Source organism: Pelodiscus sinensis, chromosome 2, assembly GCF_052426305.1.
Source record: "Pelodiscus sinensis isolate ZL-2025 chromosome 2, ASM5242630v1, whole genome shotgun sequence".
Taxonomy (NCBI): Eukaryota; Metazoa; Chordata; order Testudines; family Trionychidae; genus Pelodiscus; species Pelodiscus sinensis.
The window spans coordinates 59,486,273-59,504,495 of record NC_143053.1 but is presented as its reverse complement, the minus strand read 5'-3'; the positions used below and the strand labels follow the sequence as shown (position 1 = coordinate 59,504,495).

Here is an 18,223-nt window from a genome sequence, read left to right as displayed (position 1 = left end):
AACCACTAGCTTCTTGCTCACTCCTGGAAAAGAGGAGACTAAGGGGGGATACGATATACAGGGCTCAACAAATCCGTTTATCTACTCACCCGTGGCGAGTAGATTTCAGCTGGTTGCCCTGTTCACTGGTGATGTGAGTGTGCGCAATGCGGGGCTGATGAGTGGATTTCGCCATGATTTGTCGAGCCCTGATGATAGAGGTCTATAAAATCATGAGTGGTGTGGAGAAAGTGAATAAGGAAAAGTTATTTACTTGTTCCCATAATATAAGAACTAGGGGGCCACCAAATGAAACTATTGGGCAGCAGGTTTAAAACAAATAAAAGGAAGTTCTTCACACAGCGCATAGTCAATCTGTGGAACTCCTTGCCTGAGGAGGTTGTGAAGGCTAGGACTATAACAGGGTTTAAAAGAGAACTAGATAACCTCCATGAATGTAAGTCCATAAATGGCTATTAGCCAGTATGGGTAAGGAATGGTGTCCCTAGCCTCTGTTTGTCAGAGGGTGGAGATGGATGGCAGGAGAGAGATCGCTTGATCATTACCTGTTCGGTTCACTCCCTCTGGGATACCTGGCATTGGCCACTGGGCTGGATGGACCTTTGGTCTGACCCAGTATGACCATTCTTATGTTCTCTGCCTCTCGTGTAAGATATAATTGCCAACAGAAAGGCTAACTGCCAGAAGGGTCTCAGAGCTGAGGGCACTCATGTCAGAGCCACCCTGTATAGTCTTCCACAACGACAAGGTCCAGCTCGGACCTCACCCTGTTTTCCTTCCCCAGGTGGTCTCATATTTCACTTAGGGTAAAATACAAGGAGGAAGGTAACCTAAGCCATGTACCGTTGCATTTGCTGGATGTCTGTAGAGCACTTGCCTTTTATATACAGCGCATAAAACCCTTTAGGAAGTCATCACAACTTTTTGTTGCTGTTATGGAGCATACCCAGTAGGCAGGGTAGTCCTACATTCAGTGGATAACTGACTCCAACCCAAGCTCCTTGGGTTCAGCTTAGCAGTCACCTTCATTGGAAATACGTGAACAAGCATTCAAAGAAGCAAAAATGGTCACTAACCTTTTGTAACTGTTGTTCTTTGAGAAGTGTTTTTTTGCATCAGCTGCTTTATATGAAGGCCAGTTTTTGAATGGTATGGTCTCCTAGGTAGCCAGGACTCCTTAGGCAGCCGCATGTAGTTTACAGCTCTCGATATGTAATGCATGTGGCTATCCATCCTTCCCCCAGACACTTCCTGAGCTTCATGGCAGGTCATGACTTCCTGCACATTCCGATTCTTCCTGTGACTTCATGACTTCCTGTGAGTCCGATTCTTCCAGTCGGACTCACCACTGCTCAATGAATCATCATCACAGTTGTCTCAGTAGTGGTGGCCCACCTCTGACATCAAGGTGTCCTTATATTCCCTGATCTTGATGATTGACTGCTGGTGGCCCTATTGAAAGGAAGTGTGAGCCTCAACTTCTATGTGGAAATTCTTCTAGACAAACCCTCTTCCTAAAGAACTCTGGCCTCGCTCGCCATCAAATTTCACATGGCTGCTTTCACTACCTTGCACCCTCTGCTGCAGGGGCATTCTCTCTTTACTCACTCATTTACTTCTACATTTTAGTAGGCTCCCCCTCAAACCTTCCCTCCTGATAAGTCCATTGGTCCCAGTGGGACCTTAGCCTTGTCCTCACAACACTGATAGTCATTCTTTGAACCTCTAGCCTTGTGTGCTGTCTCTCTCCGCTCTCCGTGAAGGTTGCCATACTGCTGGTGGTTACCTTTTGCATGATATTTTAGCAAACTGGGGGCCATGATAGCAGATGCCCATTTACTACATTTTGTAAGTTTCCCTATACTTGTACCCAAAGTTAACTCTAATTTTCCTCTCACCCAACTTATACACTTGCCTTCTTTATTTCCAAAGCGCCTCAGCTCGGTGGAGGAAAGTCACCTTTGCTCCCTTGACATCTGCAGGGCCCCAGCCTTCTACCTGCCGTGGACAAAACTCTTCAGGAAGTCCCCTAAACTATCACTATAGCTGAACACATGAAGGTGCAAGTGATACAGAAGCAGCAGTATGGAGCAACAGACAGGAGCTGGTACACAAGGAGACTGCAGCCCTGTGTTGAATTTTTTCAGCGTTGGCACCATTACTCCATTATACACATTTTAACATCCTTAGTTAAGACTAGCCATATAGAAAACATCTCTGTAGTTTGTTTTAGAATATTCTAAATTTTTAGTTGAAGGATATATTCATGTAGGCACACTTTATTTTAAAGCTTTTTTTTACATTAACACCATTTGGTAGAAATCCTTATACTTAAATGGAGTATGCTTTTTTTCATGTACCGATAGCAATGTACCAGCTTGAAAGAGCAAATCTCTGTGGAAGAGGGGAACGTGGTGACTTAAATTAATAAAATATTGCGAGACTAGTTTAAAATATATAAAACATTGTGGTAACGAGTTATGGAGATGATATGTGTACCTTTTGCATGTAGGAAATTTGCACCCACTCTGCATCTGGTCTGAGGTATTTTAGTCACCCTCAAGCTGAAAAGAAGTATGTGAATATAGGCAAAAGATGGTGTTTGACAACAGAGTTGTTTTTTCATTGGAATGCTCCTTTTTTTTTTTTGTATCAGACTCATTGACTTTTCAGTGGTTTGTCCCCAGTCTGCAAAAGCAGGCTCAATATCAGAGAGCAAAAGCAGTCCTTAAGGTGAACCGGCAGGTATGGAGGGAGTGTATTTGCAATCCCAGTTCTGTCTAGTGAGAATGAGCATTTTATCAGGCAGCAGCTTCTCAAAAAATCTACGGAACATTGGATAGCATCATGACCCTCACCCCCAAATAAGACTTCCAGTATCTTCATAGCCATTGAACTGTTAATTTAATACAGATATGGCATTTTCCTATACAGACTTGTTTCATTTGAGACATATCATTGGTAAGTGTTTGGGTGGTGACAGTTGTCTCATGCTTTATATCATTAAATATATAGAAAGAACAAATATTAAATGTAACTTGAAAGTGGAATGGTGGTGATGGGATTATGTTAAAGGGAAATGATATATCTATTGCTCTTCCTCCTCTGTAGGTGACGATATTTCCCTGGGAGATGCTGATGACATTTTGAAGCAGTTTCCATCTAAAAGTGGCAGAAGGCCTACTTCTGTTGACACAGTAGCAACAGACCCCTGGCTGCGACCTGGAACATCAGAGACCCTGAAAAGATTTATGTCTGGACAGTCAAATCAGGCTAAACTGTCTTCTGAAAACACTTTACCTTTTAATTGGCAGGGACTGTCAACTGCACATGGTTGAATAAATCTATATTGAAACAAGCTGTGCCTTTAATCATAAGAAAGAATGTAAATCACTACTGCACTTTTAAAATGTTCAGTTTATTTTCTTGTAAGACTAGTCTTATATGTAAATACTGTAAGCTATATGTATAGGTGGTTTTTAATTAAAATGTTAAAGGAGCAGAAGCTGTAGACTGTATAGGATGTTTTATTAAACCAAAGTAGGGAAGTGGAGGTTTTTTGCACTCTTTTCTATAAGTTAAACTGGTCAGTATGTTACAGATATTTCAAGACTTAGATTTGAAGCTTGTGAGAGTATAGCATTAGCTCAGAGAACTTTTAATATCAAAACAGAATGATTCTGCTAACATACTAGAATGAACAACAAAGCTGAATTCATTTTACTCTTGGTACTTGAAGTGATTTTTACCTCAAAGCAGCAGGTAGCTATCTAAAAACAGTGATAAGAGAGGGTTATAGTAGCCTGTATATGTTCAATATTCAAGAGTTACTGAATCACTGTTGTGCATCTACATGGACAAAAGATTTGTGTAAACAATTGATCATTCCTGTTCCAGTTACTAACAGTTTGCTTTCTTTTCCCAATCAATCAGTTGTGTGCTAAAACACTAATTATACCTTTCTACTTCTTCCTGTTTGTGTTGATAATGTAGATATTGTTATGAGTGAATATTGTTAATATTTTTAATTTATGGTTATGATTTCAAACAATTGATGAAAATAAATTATTTTATTACCCAAAGGTAAAGCTTTAGTCCCATTTTGTGGAAATGTGAGTGAGAAGTGTTAAAGGCTTAACTCAAAAGCCCATAAGCAGAAGTTTGTACACCTACAGAAAGCTAAGACATGTGGATTGCAATTGTTCTACTAAACCCCATATTATCTTTAGCCTGCTGAGTGATGATGGTGAGAGATAGAAAATGTATTTACTGGCAACCAGGCTGCTGCTATGCAACATCCTGGGGCAGAAGCGCTTCTGAGGAAGTTTGAGCTCTTGTTAAGAGCTCAGGCAGAGCACATGCTAATGTAGGAAGTGATCCAAGGAGAGGCGAGTTTATACCTCCCTCCTGGGCTAAGTTGCTTGTGAAAAGGGTCCTTGCAGAGGGATGGGAATAGGGGAGTGATGGAAATAAACTCTGCAATGCTGCCTTTCTCCCTCCACAGTAATGAGGGCTCACATTGGGCTGAAAACAAAATGGAGATAGACTCATTTGTTTATTGGATCCTATCTTTGAGCACCAGGAGCCACCAGCTGGGCTGCCTGGCTCTACCTCAGATTATGAGGAGTCAACCTACAGGGGTCATGGAGGAGCAGTACCCATCAATTCCACTGTCTTGGGCTGGGACTCTGGGGCTAGTGCTGGAGTGGGGAAGTCTTGGCTGACAGCATCATCAGTTTCTCTCTGGGTGGCACCAAAGGACCCACTACTGAATAGGAACTTGTGGCAACATGCTGCCTCTGCTTATCTTCACCATTGGTGCTGCCTCTTTTCTGCAGGCAATGGTGGCACAGAGCACCAGTAAAGACCCTGTCCACAACAAACAGGTCCAGGATGGATGGCACTGTGATCCTGCTGGTGCCACAGTACCCTCCCCAGCTGATCCTGGATCAGACACAATGGTGCCTCGGAGCAGGGTAGAATTGACAGTGAAACTTATGTAGGCAGAGGGGAATAGCTGACAGGTCACACTGGTCAAGGAAACAAGTAGCTGCAGGTTACACTGGTTTTGATTGCACAGATGAAAGAATTCAAAAACTTTATTGACCTATAACCTGATTAGAATATGCCAGATGAGAACCAATATTGTACAGAAAGTTGTACAGAATTTTTACATAGAAAACTTTACATAGCTGTACCATATACATTTTGTCCATCAGAAAAAATTTTCTACATCCACTGTAATATAGAATGCTTGACAACCTTGTCTTTAACCATCAGGGCACAATTCACAGTATGAATACATTTCCAATCAATTTAACCATCCCCAAACCATGCCAAGATTTGTTACTTTTATATATTCAACATTAAATTCTGTACACAAGAAAAATCTACATCAAACAAAAAAAAAGTGACAGCAGACACAATCTAGACTGTTTGTGGTGATTCAAGTTTCCAGTCCTTGAAGGATCATCAGAGTTCAATGGCTCTTTATATTTAAAACCCTAAAACAAGTATATTACAGGTAGTTATGTCAGTCGTGATATTTTCTACATCTGTTCTTGACAAAAATTCAGCAACACTAACTTTTGGACTACAACAAAACAAAAATCATGACAAAAAATAAATCCAAACTTCTAGTGCATTTGGTAAACCATAAAATGTTATGGGTTTTTAGCAAATCAATAAAATACAGAAACAAAACAATGCAGGAAGAACTGTATAGTGTTTAATAGTTTATATTACAGACCTGCATCTCTGTACATTTTTCACAGAAAGATGATTACCAAATATCTCAGGTAGCCTGAGTGTGCAAAAAATTTTCAGAATAAGAATATCAGACAGTTGCTAAATACCTTTTACCATGAACAATAATTTCCATTCTTTTTTCCACTATAAACATTTTATCCTTCAAAACACAGCTCTCCTGAGTGGTACTTCTTGCAGAAGTTCAAACCTTTACATATATAGTTCTTTGGGTAGGCTTTAGTTTCACACCTGCCATAAGCATCTGTTGCTATACTGCTATCTAGAACAGTAAAGGATATTGTAGCCCATGGTGACAACAGGACTGTGCTAAAAACTGGCTCTATGCTCAACATGAGCCAGGAAGGAGAACCAACAGCAATAATCCATCAAAAAACCGAAAGGAACTGGAGTTTTGCAAGCCAGAATTACAGTTGTAAGCATCTGTACCATTAACCCTTAGATACACATTGCCATACCAAAAAAACCGTTTTTATGGATATCCAGACAGAAATCCTCCACTACCTTGTCCTTTTATATAGCTGAGGGATGTGGTTTCGTAACAAAGCAATATTCAGTCAGTGCTTGCTCCTGCTTGTTCCCAGCTCCTGCTCTGGTGGTTGGGATATCTGAAAAACTACACCAATCCGCAGGAAAAACCTTCGCAGAACAGCTCGAAGTTCAGGAATTAGGTCAAACTGCATAATTTCACACAAGAGAGGGTAGTAGAATGAGGCATGGGCTTTGAACTGAGGGGGGGAAAAGATAATGTTATTCTATTAAACAGAAACCTCTTGCAACACTTCCACAAGTCTGCTCTTTAGAGGGAAGGATTTAGAAAATTATGCATCAAGGTGAGAGATACAAAATTCTGACAAAAGTTAATGGGGTTCAAGTATAAACAATTTTATAATTGGGCTGCTAAATGAAGGCTCATTGTATGTGAAGTATTTTGAAGCATTCTGCAATGGCTATGTATCTACATTTGTTTTAAACTATTTCTCATTCTGAGAAGGAGTTTTTCCTTTTTTGCTTAAGATTTGTGCACCATGTCAGCTTACATTTGCAGCATACCATCAAATTTTACTAAGCCCAAGAAAGCTTAGTGCAATGTGGGAGCTATAGAGGTGGTCTTGGATGAAAATACAACAATTACTTGCTGTACAATTGCTGAAATATTCTAATTTGTCCAACAACTCATTCTGGAATTTGTTATTACACATTGCACAGGATATAAAGGAATTAGGTGTTATGGGAAGAATGAAGAAAAGAATATATTAACTATTGGTGCTTCCCTCCTGGTATCTGTGTGTGGGAGGCAACTTTTAAAGAGACACAGACATATCATGTCTTCATGTTTTATATCAGTATGCTTGTCTACCCTGCCCTCCCCCTGTTTTCCTCCTCCTCTCCCTCCCTGTCTGTAATCAAACCTCATGTGCACCATCTCAAATTAGAGGGCAAGCACCTTAGCGCAGGACTTCTCAATTGTCCATAAAGCAGCATGAACATATAAAGATCTAATACTACAAAATTAATACAATATCTCAGTACTTTGTCGGCTTCATATTTTCATAGTTTTTTAAACCTATCAGTGTTCAGATAACATTTTGAACCACTTCTTATTAGCAATACTGTTTATTTTATAATATCTTTTATGCAAATACTTACCCTTTCATCACTAATTTTGAGGACCTTAGTCAAGAATAGGAGCAGTAGATTAGTCCAGGCTTCCCGATGACTTTCTGATGTAAGAGTAAGGAAGTAACTTAGAGCTTCACTGCAGACACTACAGAGAACATAAAATTACATAAGATGCAAGGTGTTTGCAAATGCAATTGTGACCATAATAAATACTGGATGAGTCTTTGAACAGCAAAGCACCATTTTGGGAAAGCATCCCCAGCCAAAATAAATGAGAAGGGAAGGGGGAGAGAATCTCAAACCCCAATACTATTGTACTTTTAACAGAGTCCTAGGACTTAACATCAGGGAGGCTGAAGATCAGGACAGAGCTGGACTTCTTCAGGCAAATTACACAGAATGGTAGTAGCAGGCTCGCTCTCAGAGGTGCCAGAAAATGATAGAAAGATAAAGTACATCTAGATTTCATAGGATTTCCAGGTGTGAAAACGGACCTCCCACAGATTTCTGTGTCTTTCAGAGTCACCCACGTAGTCTATAAATCTGCCTATCATCACCACAATATTCAAATCCTGTATTGTTCAGAGAGGTACCTGCTAGGGTTTTGTAGACTAAACATTTTCTGTTTGAAAAATCTTTGCAAAAATGGCAGAACATAGGATGGTATCAGCCTTAACTCTGGTTTGTTTTTCATGTGGGGGAGGAGATAAGGATTTCCATTGCACCTAAAGTTTGTGTTGTGGTTTGTTAAAGGGGACAGAAGCTCAACTTTTTCCATAAATCTGAGGCACAACACCATTTTTCTTTGAGAATTCACTATATACTTTCACTTGTAAGAAATGGCTCAGGTGCCACTGAACTTCAGGACCTACTGACACACAGAGCCTCTTGTGGTAGTTGCTTATTAATTATTCTGAATTCTTATATTTTCTAAGACTCATAGAACACTAGAACTGGAAAGGACCTCCAGAGGTCATCAAATCCAGTTCCCTACCCTCATGGCAGGACTAAGCACTATCTATTATCTCTGATAGGTATCTATTTAACCCGCTCTTAAATATCTCTAGTGATAGAGATTCCAAAACCTCCCTATGCAATTTATTCCAGTGTTTAACCACCCTGACAGTTAGGAAGTTTTCCCCTAATGTTCAACCTAACCTCCCCCCCCCCCCTTGCTGCAATTTAAGCCCATTGCTTCTTGTCCTATCATTAGAGGCCAAGAACAATAATTTTTCTCCCTCCTCCTTTTTAGATACTTGATATGCTATATGTCCCCTCTCAGGCTATGTCTAACACTATGGTTTTTTTCTGGGAGGCCGGAGGTATCCCAGAAAAACTCCGCCGCATCCAGGGATTGTGTCTGCTCTTCTGCCTTTTTTTTTTCCCCCCCCCAGAACAGCAGATGCACTCCTTTGGAAACCCGGTCTTCCTCCTCTCATGAGGAGGAAAGGCTCTTCCAAAAGAGACTTTTCCAAAATTTGGCCCAGAGTAGACGGGACAAATTTCGGAAAAGTCTCTTCCGAAAAAACTATCAGAAAAAGGTGTGCAAATTGTGGAGCAAAATTTGCGTACCTTTTTCCGATACATCAGTGTAGTCTAGACATAGCCTCAGTCTTCTCCTTTCCAAACTAAAGACACCCAGTTCCTTTAGCCTTGCCTTATAGCTCATGTTTTCTAGACCTTTAGTAATTTTTGTTTCTCTTCTCTGGACCTACTCCCATTTCACCACAGCTTTCTTGAAATGTGGTGCTCGGAACTGGACACAATACTCCTATTGAGGTCTAATCAGCGCACACTAGAGCAGAAGAATGACTTGTTGTGTCTTGCTCACAACACTCCTGTTAATGCATCCCAGATTCATGTTTGCTTTTTTGCAGTGTCACACTGTTGACTCATATTTAACTTGTGCTCCACTATGATCCCTAGATCCCTTTCTGCAGTACTCCTTCTTAGACAGTCACTTACCATTCTGTACTTGTGAAACAGATTGTTCTTTCCTAAGTGGAGTACTTTGCATTTGTCCTTATTAAACTTCATCCTATTTACCTCAAACTATTTCTCTAGTTTGTCCAGATCATTTTGAATTTTGACCCTATCCTCCAAAGCACTTGCAACCCCTCCCAGCTTGGTATCACCTGCAAACTTAATAAGAGTATTCTTTATGCTATAATCTAAATCTTTGAGGAAGATACTTAACCGAACCAGTTTCAAAACGGACTCCTGCGGAACCCCACTTGTTATGCCCTTCCAGCAGGATTGTGAACTGTTAATAACTACTCTGAGAATGGCTGTCGAGCCAGTTATGCACCCACCTTATAAGAGCCCCATCTAGGTTTTATTTCCCTAGTCTATCGATAACAAGGTCATGCAAGACTGTATCAAATGCCTTACTAAAGTCTAGGTATACCACGTCCACCGCTTCTCCCTTATCCACAAGACTCGTTATCCTATCAAAGAAAGCTATCGGATTGGTTTGACATGATTTGTTCTTTACAAATCCATGCTGGCTGAGGTAGGGAGAGACAGAAGAGGGAGAAGATCAGAAGAACTGTACTCTTCAACAACACATCGGGTATTTCAGCTGTAACTTTCATTGTATTTTTTTCCTTTTAAAACACTACATAAACATTAGCAAATGTACATGTAGACAGTCAGGGAGAGCAAATTAATGTGTTTAGTGTTTATATATTTTCATGTTACAACTCTTAATCTTACTTCAGTAGTCTTTGCTGGACTTCATCCCATGCACCAGTGCGGCTTTCATCCATATACATGCGGAAAAGAATGCGCAATCCACAGGCAAGGCTACTAGTCTCCTGTTTCAAAAGATTGGGCTTGGATTTGCCTTTAAAACCTGGAGAAATTTAAGGAATCCATCTAAGTTTATTACTTTCATCTTGAAACTCCCTTTATACTTTATTTAAATGATTTTTTTGCCAGTAAATGGCCACTACTAATTACCCATTTATTTGCATCTTGCAATAAGTAGTAGTGCTATTGTTTGGGGTTTCTGTGAACTACTGCAATCATTTGACTGGCATTTTTCTGCATGACCCTGAATGTGTTGGAAGTCTGTAACTATAATAAAAAGGTAAGGCCTGAAAGTCTGAACACAAACTCCAAAGTCCTCGCATCCACACTGACTCATTGGTCCTTGACAGATCCAATCTCTATGCATCAGTTTCCCATCTGCAAAATGGGAAAAACAACACACACTTTACAGGGAGGTTGCTACTACCTCTCCACTCCAAACGTGTCTCCTGTCCAAGCTAAAAATCTCAGCCTCTCTGACACTGAGACTATCTAACCATCAACACTAAGAATGTTAAGAAGCGGGCAACGGACTAATCAAGTAGTTGATACAGTCTGTATCGACTACATGATTAGTCAATAAGGGAAGGTGGGGTACAGGATCTACCCCTGTTGCAGCTCTGCAGTTTAAATATAGTAGGAGCTGGGTACGCTCCTACCACATTTAAACTGCAGAGCCGCAGCAGAGGTAGGTCTGGGACCTGGCCTGGGACTGCTCAGTCCTGGACCTATCCCCGCTATGACTCTGCCTTTTAAATGTAGTAAGAGCCAGACAGCTCTTACTGCATTTAAAAGGCAGAGCAGCAGCAGTCTCGGACCCAGCACAAGCCAGGACTGTCAGGTTGTGCTTCTACCTCTCCTGCCCTCACCCCCCCCCGCCATGGTGAACCAGCATTTAAGCTATCTCCCCCCAGCACCGACTCCTACTCCCTGGCATTGCTGCCTCTGATATAGAGGCAGCGGAGGTGGGGGAGGGAGGGAGGGAGTAGTTGAATAATGACTATTACCTGATAAGCTTACTACTTGACTAATTGCTTACATCCCTAATCAACTCAAGTTCCACATGGCTGAAATAGAGCCTGTCTCCTCTTCCCCTCTAATCCAACTCATTCCTGCTACTTCCTTTCTTGATCACTGGGGACAACGCACCAACCTGCCAATCAGTCAGGTGTGTAACTTTAGCATGATGTTGGACTCTCCAAGTCCTCACACATCCTGGCTCTGTCTATATCTTGCCAACTTTGTCTACATAACATCTCTAAGACACGGCCTTTCCTATCCAGTCTCAGAGAGGCAGCTGTGTTAGTCTGTAGCTTAAGAAAAACTTAAATAAGGAGTAGTCCTGTAGCACCTTAGAGACTAACAAAAGAATATACACAACTTCCACCCACCATCAATCTTAGCCTGGACCAATCTACACAAGAGATCCACTTACTTCCTTGATACTACAATTAAATGATGGCTTCATTTCCACCACCTTATACCAGAAACCTACCGACTGTTATGCTTACCCTACATGCCTTTAGCTTCCATCCAGGACACATCACACGACCTACTGTTTAAAGCCAGGCCCTAAGTTTCAACCAGAGTTGCTCCAATCCCACAGACAGAGATAACCATCTACGGGGTCACTATCGGGCATTCTTAAAATTTAAATACCTACCGGGGAAGTGAAAAAACAGATTGACAGAGCCAGACAAGTACCCAGGCATCAGCTTCTTCAAGATAGCCCCAACAAACACAATAACAGAGCACCACAGTCATCACCTACAGCCCCCAACGTAAACCCCTCCAGTGTATCATTAACAATCTACAACCTATCCTGGAAAACGATCCATCACTCTCACCGGCGTTGGGAGACAGGTCAATCCTCACTGACAGAGAATCCCCCTGAAACTAATTCTTTCCAGTAACCTCACATCACACCTCAAACATACTCACCCAGGAACCTACGCCTGCAATAAACTCTGTACACACATCTATACAAGCGACATCGTCACAGGACTTAATCACATAAGCCACCACCACATCAAAGGCTCATACAACTGTACATCCACTAATGTGATAAGGCAGCAATGCCTCTCTGCCATGTATATTGGCCAAAGTGGACAGTCTCTACGACAAAGGATTAATGGACACAAATCAGATATCTGAAATGGTAACATACAAACTTGTTGGGAAATATTTTAGCTTCCCTTGGCACTCACTAGTGGATTTAAAGGTGGCCACCTTCTTACAGAGTAATTTCAGGAACCAACTAGAGAGACACACATTGTGGGACTGGCCATCATAGATGTATAAATATGTGAAGGTGATTGTAGGAGAAAGCCATGAACAACTGCATATGTCCTGGGAGAAGATAACTTGCCATTGTCCTTTTCTATAAGTCTGTGGTTTCTCACTTTAACAGTAATTGTAATAGCAAGGGATGCTTTTGGTCCAAATTAATAAACCCTAGTGTGCTGGATACAAGTACCTACCTTTCTCACCCAATAGCCTCAGCCATGTGACTCCTCAATGTGCATCCCTCCCATGGCGGCTCCTCCTCATATGCAATCAACTACTTATCACCACCTTCAGGGTCCATAAAGGCCCATTCCCCCCAACCTATCATGCACTATTCAGAACTGAAAGGCCATCATCCTTCTCTGATCAGCCCATGATGCCAGTTTCACTCACACATTCGTTACATTTTCAAACCTGCTCCTTCATGCTTTTGCCCATGATGATTTGGGAACAGCTCCCCAGAAACTCTGTAACAGTAACTCATTGTTCGTCCTTCAAACTCTCCTTTAATATGACTTCTATGAAAAAAAAAAACAACTTGGCTGCTGGTGCACCAAAACCAGAGTGTATCCTGCTGACTGGTATTGTCTCAATTTTTACATGTACAGCAAGAGTGACGGGGCATATATACATATCTTATCTCTTGCCTTATACACAGATTGTAAACTCTGAGAAAAAGGGTTTATCCATTTGTTCAGTGTCTGAATAGAGTCTAGCACAATGGGATCTTGGTCTATGATGGAGGCTTCTAGGAGATACAATACAAATAATAATAATAATAATTAATAATGAAGTCTATCAGGCAATGAAGAGAAATATTACAAGCTGGGAACAAAAATGACAAAAGGCTGAATTTTTTTAATGGGTGAATCCATTTTTATAAATTAAAAAAGTACTGAATAATATGGAATGAGGAACAATGTTTTGTGGAAAATACAGAGCTGCAAATAAATACAGGTTGAACCTCGCCAGTATGGCACCCTTGGGACCTGACCAGTGCTGAACCAGAGAACTTCTGAACCATGGGAGGTCAATATTGTGTAGCAGCATGACCAACACTCCCACTGCTTACCGGGCTCCTAGAAAACATGTAGGGGTAAATTAAAGCTAAATAACAGTACAGAACACTGAGAGCCAGGACTGGTGGCTGTAAACAAACTTTATGGGAGTATAGCAAACTTGGGCACACCCATGAGAAGTGGACATCTGGCTAACTAAAATCATGCCAGACCACGGATGTTGCCAGACCAAAAAGTACCAGACTAGAGAGGTTCAACCTCTACCTTTATTCAACCAGAAAACAAGCTCCATTGAACTCTATGACTAATATACCGATAGCTAAGACTAATGCAATGCTGATGCTCCCTAAGGTGATATATTAAGGCTCAAACACAGTAATTTTGTGTTTTCTCAAATATTTTTCTAAATGGCAGTAACCCACCTGCTTTCCAGAGAGCAGTTCTTTGTTCATTGTTTGAATTAAAAGCTTTTGCAAATCTATGAGATTCCAGCAAACAGTCGAGCAGTTTGAAAAGCTGTTGTGATGTTAGAAAACGATACATTCCTTGATCTTGTGTGTCCACATGAACATCGAAGTCTACTGCATCTCTCTTTAAAAAACAGACTTAGAGTCAGATTCAGAACTGTAGTGACTACTGATTGTTGGTCATGGCAGTCAAGCTTTGCAATATCAGTCATTAGCAACCCATTATGCCAACTCCAGGGTGAAAAGCTGTTGAAATTTTATTATTCTATACATTTCTCTTTCAGAGATGTTATGTAGACACTATGAATTATGCCCTTTACCTTACATCTGGATAGAACGATCAAACCAACCACAACACAAAGTAGGTAAGGAAATTCCAGCAACACACCAGTAAGTTTAAGACTCCACAAAGTGGTCTGCCTGTAGCCAGTCTATACTACACCCGGAAGGTCAGCTTAAGGTATGCAACTCCAGCAACATGAATAATGTAGCTGGAGTTGATGTACCTGAAGCCAAGTTTGGCATCGTCTCCACAGCAGGAGGCTGACAGGAGCAAACACTCCCTTCGACTTCCCTTATTTACTCCTTGCGAATCAATGGCTGCCAGTGTCAACCGGTGCATTTTCAGCATTTGATTTAGTGGGTCCTTCCCAGACCTATGTGTGGGGAGCTAATGAAAGTTTTACCAGACACATTGTCTGCTTTAATGGAAATGATGTAATTGTTCTAAGAAATTATTAGCTAAACAAAGTTACAAGAGTTTATAATCTTAAGTTTCCCGTGAAAATCTTCCCAAAAGGCTAACAGCAGCCATGAAAACTTACTTGTGCTGCTGCTAGATTCTCTGCATCTTCTTTTTTGCTGGTTGCTGGGAAGAACACAATGTTGTCGATAGTCTGAATAAGCTCCAGTTGTACAACACATTTGATTAACAGAGCAGCAAACAACTTCTGTTCCGGAAATTCTTTAAAAAAACAACAACATTTCTTATTCTAGGAATCTGAAAAGTTACTCAAGGAAAAAGAATAAAATACAATTTAAATCTGTACATAAGTTATTTTAGTGAAGATTTTCAAGACAGACCTACACTTAAAAGAAGGTAATTGTGTGGATATTTAGAAACCAAGCCTGAAATGTAAAAAATCCATCCAGTGAACTGTCACCCACCCACCCCCAAAAAAGGTCGTCTATGTATTTTATAATGCGGAAGGCTTTAAAAAAATATTTTCAAACTTCCAGGTTTTAGTTCATTTTGCAGAAGCCAGATGTCCATCAGTACAAAACTACCAAATATGTTGGGACTCTTCTTGACAGTACTGGCAAAACATCAAGAACTCAACAGGCAAAGTGACCCTCACTTATAAAGAAGGAACCTTACAGTCTAATGTTAAAATACATTTGTCTTTTCTATACTGAAGAAGGCTTGCAAGTCAAACAGGGTTATTAGCCAAAAGTACTTCAAGCATCTATACCAATGGTGCGCAACCTGTGGCCCAAGAACCACATGCAGCCCATTAAGGTTCTATGTGTGGCCCATGACACATTCTGTTTACTGGTGCCCATGCATAGGGTTGCCAGATTCCACTGATTTCCATCCAATGTTTTTTTTTCCTATCAGTATTACTAAAGTGACACACACTTAAAGCAAAGGGCACATGAAGTGAAGTGCATGTTGATTGCACACAATGTTGACTATAAGAGCCCTCTGCATCTAATCAAAGTACTGCTATGGTTCAGCCAGTACACCCAGCAAATTCCAGATGAATAAGCACAGTTAGCAAAATTACCCTATCCCAGAAGACTGTCTTGGTTATGACAATCTTGTGGACCACTCATTAAGCCCACTCACTGACCTATGTTGCTCATAGCTGATCTACACAGAGATTTGCAAGAAAGGTTCCAGAGGCATGCTTTGCAGTTTGTTAGCTCTTCAATGAAAAAATTGTTCTTAGCTAATTTGAAATTATAATGTTACAGCCCTACAAAAAATTAATTCAAGGAAGGAAAGATTTAAGTTATTAATTTATATTCATTTTGTAAGGAGTCAAAATACTGTTTAAAAAAATCTTGCTTTAAGTTAAAAGTTTACTAGCAACCTAAAGCACAAGTTTTTTAAATACAGGGTGCAATCCTGGCTCCATGGAAACCAATGGTACTTTTGCCACTGGATTCTGTGAGATCAAAATTTTATCTCCTTGAAAAAAGGATTAATTCTTGCCTTCACCAGGGAGTTCTTTTTGTGCAATGAATACATGTTTAAAAGAGCTCAAGCAAGTACTTCACAGAATGAAAGAGTAAAGAAGGCAAAGTGCAGAAAAAACGACTGCAGCTATTTAATGTACAATTTTATAGCAATCAATAATAAACTTCATTGTGCTGTGTGTGGTAAAGTGCTAAGTGCTGAAAGTATGAAACCTCTGAAATTAAACTGGCATTTGGACAGTAAACATCTACAGTTAAAGAACAAGCCTCCTGAGTTCTCTAGAGAGAAAACATGCTTATTGAAGCTACCCAATTACAGTAGACATCCGATAATCCGGCACCTTTGGGACCCAGGGGGTGTCAGATTATCAGATATGCGGGAGTATCAGGAGGTAGTCCGGCGGGGGGGGGGGGAGGGTGCTGTGACAGGTCTGCTGGGGGTGGAGGGTGTCGGCAGGGAACGGCGCGGTGAGGGGTGAACCGTCCACCGTTTTGCAGAGAAGAGGGGGAAGTCCCAGGCAGCTGCTGGCGACAGGCCAGCTGGGGCTGCAAGCGGCAGCAGCGGACTTAGGGAAGTGGCGGGGCAGAGCAGCTGAGGTGCTTGCCAGGTTGGTCCCGCAGCGCCACCACTCACCTCGCCCCCTCTCCTCCGCAACCGCTTGCAGCCCTAGCTGGTCTGTAGCAGGCGGCTGCGTGGGACTTCCCCTGCCTCCCTGAAAAACAGTGGAGGGTTCTGCCCCTCACCGCACTGTTCTCCGCCGTCCCCACCCCCCAGCCGACTGCAGTGCGGGTCCCGGCAGACCCGTCAGAGGGGTATAACCCCTTCTCCTCTCCTCCCCTTCCCTTTCCCAGCCTGTGAGCATGCGTGGAGCTCACAGGAGCTCCAATTGTCCGGCTGGCTGGAGCACTTCCGGATTCCAGTTCGTGCCGGACCACTGGATGCCGGACAATTGGAGTTTTACTGTATTTTTACATCTTTGGAAAAAATGTATTGCTATGTGCAGTGATGATGCCAAAGCAATGACTAGCAAGAACAGCAGGATTGTTGCAAGATTAAGAACAATTATTCCACATGCAACTTGGAACCATCACTTCTTACATCAGCAGGCACTGCAGCAAAATAAATGTCTTCTGAGTTGTGTTCAGTGTTTGAGTCTGTAAAAGTTGAGAATTTCATAAAAAGCTGGTTTCTATCAGCTCGTCTGTTTACAGCATTGTGTAATGAAATGGGCACACTTGATAAAGTTTTCTGCTACTGAACTGAGGTGGCTCTCATGAGGAAAAGTGTTAAGCAGACTATCTGAATTGCGAGCTCAAGTACTTATGATCTCACAGGATCAAGGGCCTCCTTTTGCTAAATTGGTCAGGCATCCTTCATGGCTTATTCAGCTGCCTTACTCAGACATCTTCAGTCATGAATGAGTTGAATAGGTGTTTTCAAGGACAGCACAAACACATTATTGTGTTGGGAGACAATGTGAGGATCTTTGGAAAAAAGCCTCCATCCTGGTCAGCTGGCTTAAGTGTGGAAACTCTGAGTCATCTCCTCTGAGTTGGGAATTCATTAACTCAATTGCTGATGACCAGAGTTGAGGACATGAAACAATTAAAAAACATTATGATTGAACATATACTTGAACTTAAAAAGCAGTTCCAGAACTACTTCCCACCTGATGACTAAGAACTTGGCAAGCAGGAGATAACTAATCTGTTCAAAGAGTAGTTGAGTCTGCCAAATTTACAGGAAGCTTGCAAGATAAACTGATGACGTTTTCAACTAACAAAAAAGCTTGATGGTTCATTTCTTTCAGAAGATGCTGCATGTTTTGAATGGTGTAGAAGCATAAGCTTCCGAACTTGTAATAAAGCATTAATTGAAAGTTTTAATCCTGTTTGCAACAACATGCTTATGTGCAATGGGATTCTCATAAAATGTTACAACAAAAACAATGAAATAAAATTATCTATGGAGAATAACCTGCTGCTCTTTCTTCAATTAAACAGAACATACAAAAATTAGTAATTTACGAAACAAGCACAAGGTCTCAC

General features: G+C 41.2%; 2 protein-coding genes across 15 annotated transcripts in view; one reads left to right on the top strand and one right to left on the bottom strand.

Annotated features, from left to right (window-relative positions):
- The window catches only part of CSPP1 (centrosome and spindle pole associated protein 1), a 169,251-nt gene extending 165,236 nt beyond the window's left edge, over positions 1-4,015 (top strand). For 7 of the 13 annotated variants that reach the window (XM_075920582.2, XM_075920580.2, XM_075920581.2 and 4 more), the window contains one exon: positions 3,112-4,015. In XM_075920582.2, coding sequence (XP_075776697.2) covers positions 3,112-3,338 — 227 coding nt within the window. In that variant the 3' untranslated portion in view covers positions 3,339-4,015. The remainder of the gene's footprint in view (positions 1-3,111) is intronic. The other 6 variants (XR_016348751.1, XR_016348750.1, XR_016348748.1 and 3 more) reach the window with 2 other exon arrangements.
- A 1,066-nt stretch (positions 4,016-5,081) lies between these two features.
- Positions 5,082-18,223, bottom strand: part of ARFGEF1 (ARF guanine nucleotide exchange factor 1) — a 164,503-nt gene continuing 151,361 nt past the window's right edge. For both annotated transcript variants that reach the window (XM_006131486.5, XM_075920576.2), the window contains 5 exons: positions 14,797-14,936; positions 13,928-14,096; positions 10,105-10,243; positions 7,417-7,534; positions 5,082-6,494 (listed from right to left, as the gene is read on the bottom strand). In XM_006131486.5, the coding sequence (XP_006131548.3) occupies positions 6,324-6,494; positions 7,417-7,534; positions 10,105-10,243; positions 13,928-14,096; positions 14,797-14,936 (737 nt within the window). In that variant the 3' untranslated portion in view covers positions 5,082-6,323. The remainder of the gene's footprint in view (positions 6,495-7,416; positions 7,535-10,104; positions 10,244-13,927; positions 14,097-14,796; positions 14,937-18,223) is intronic.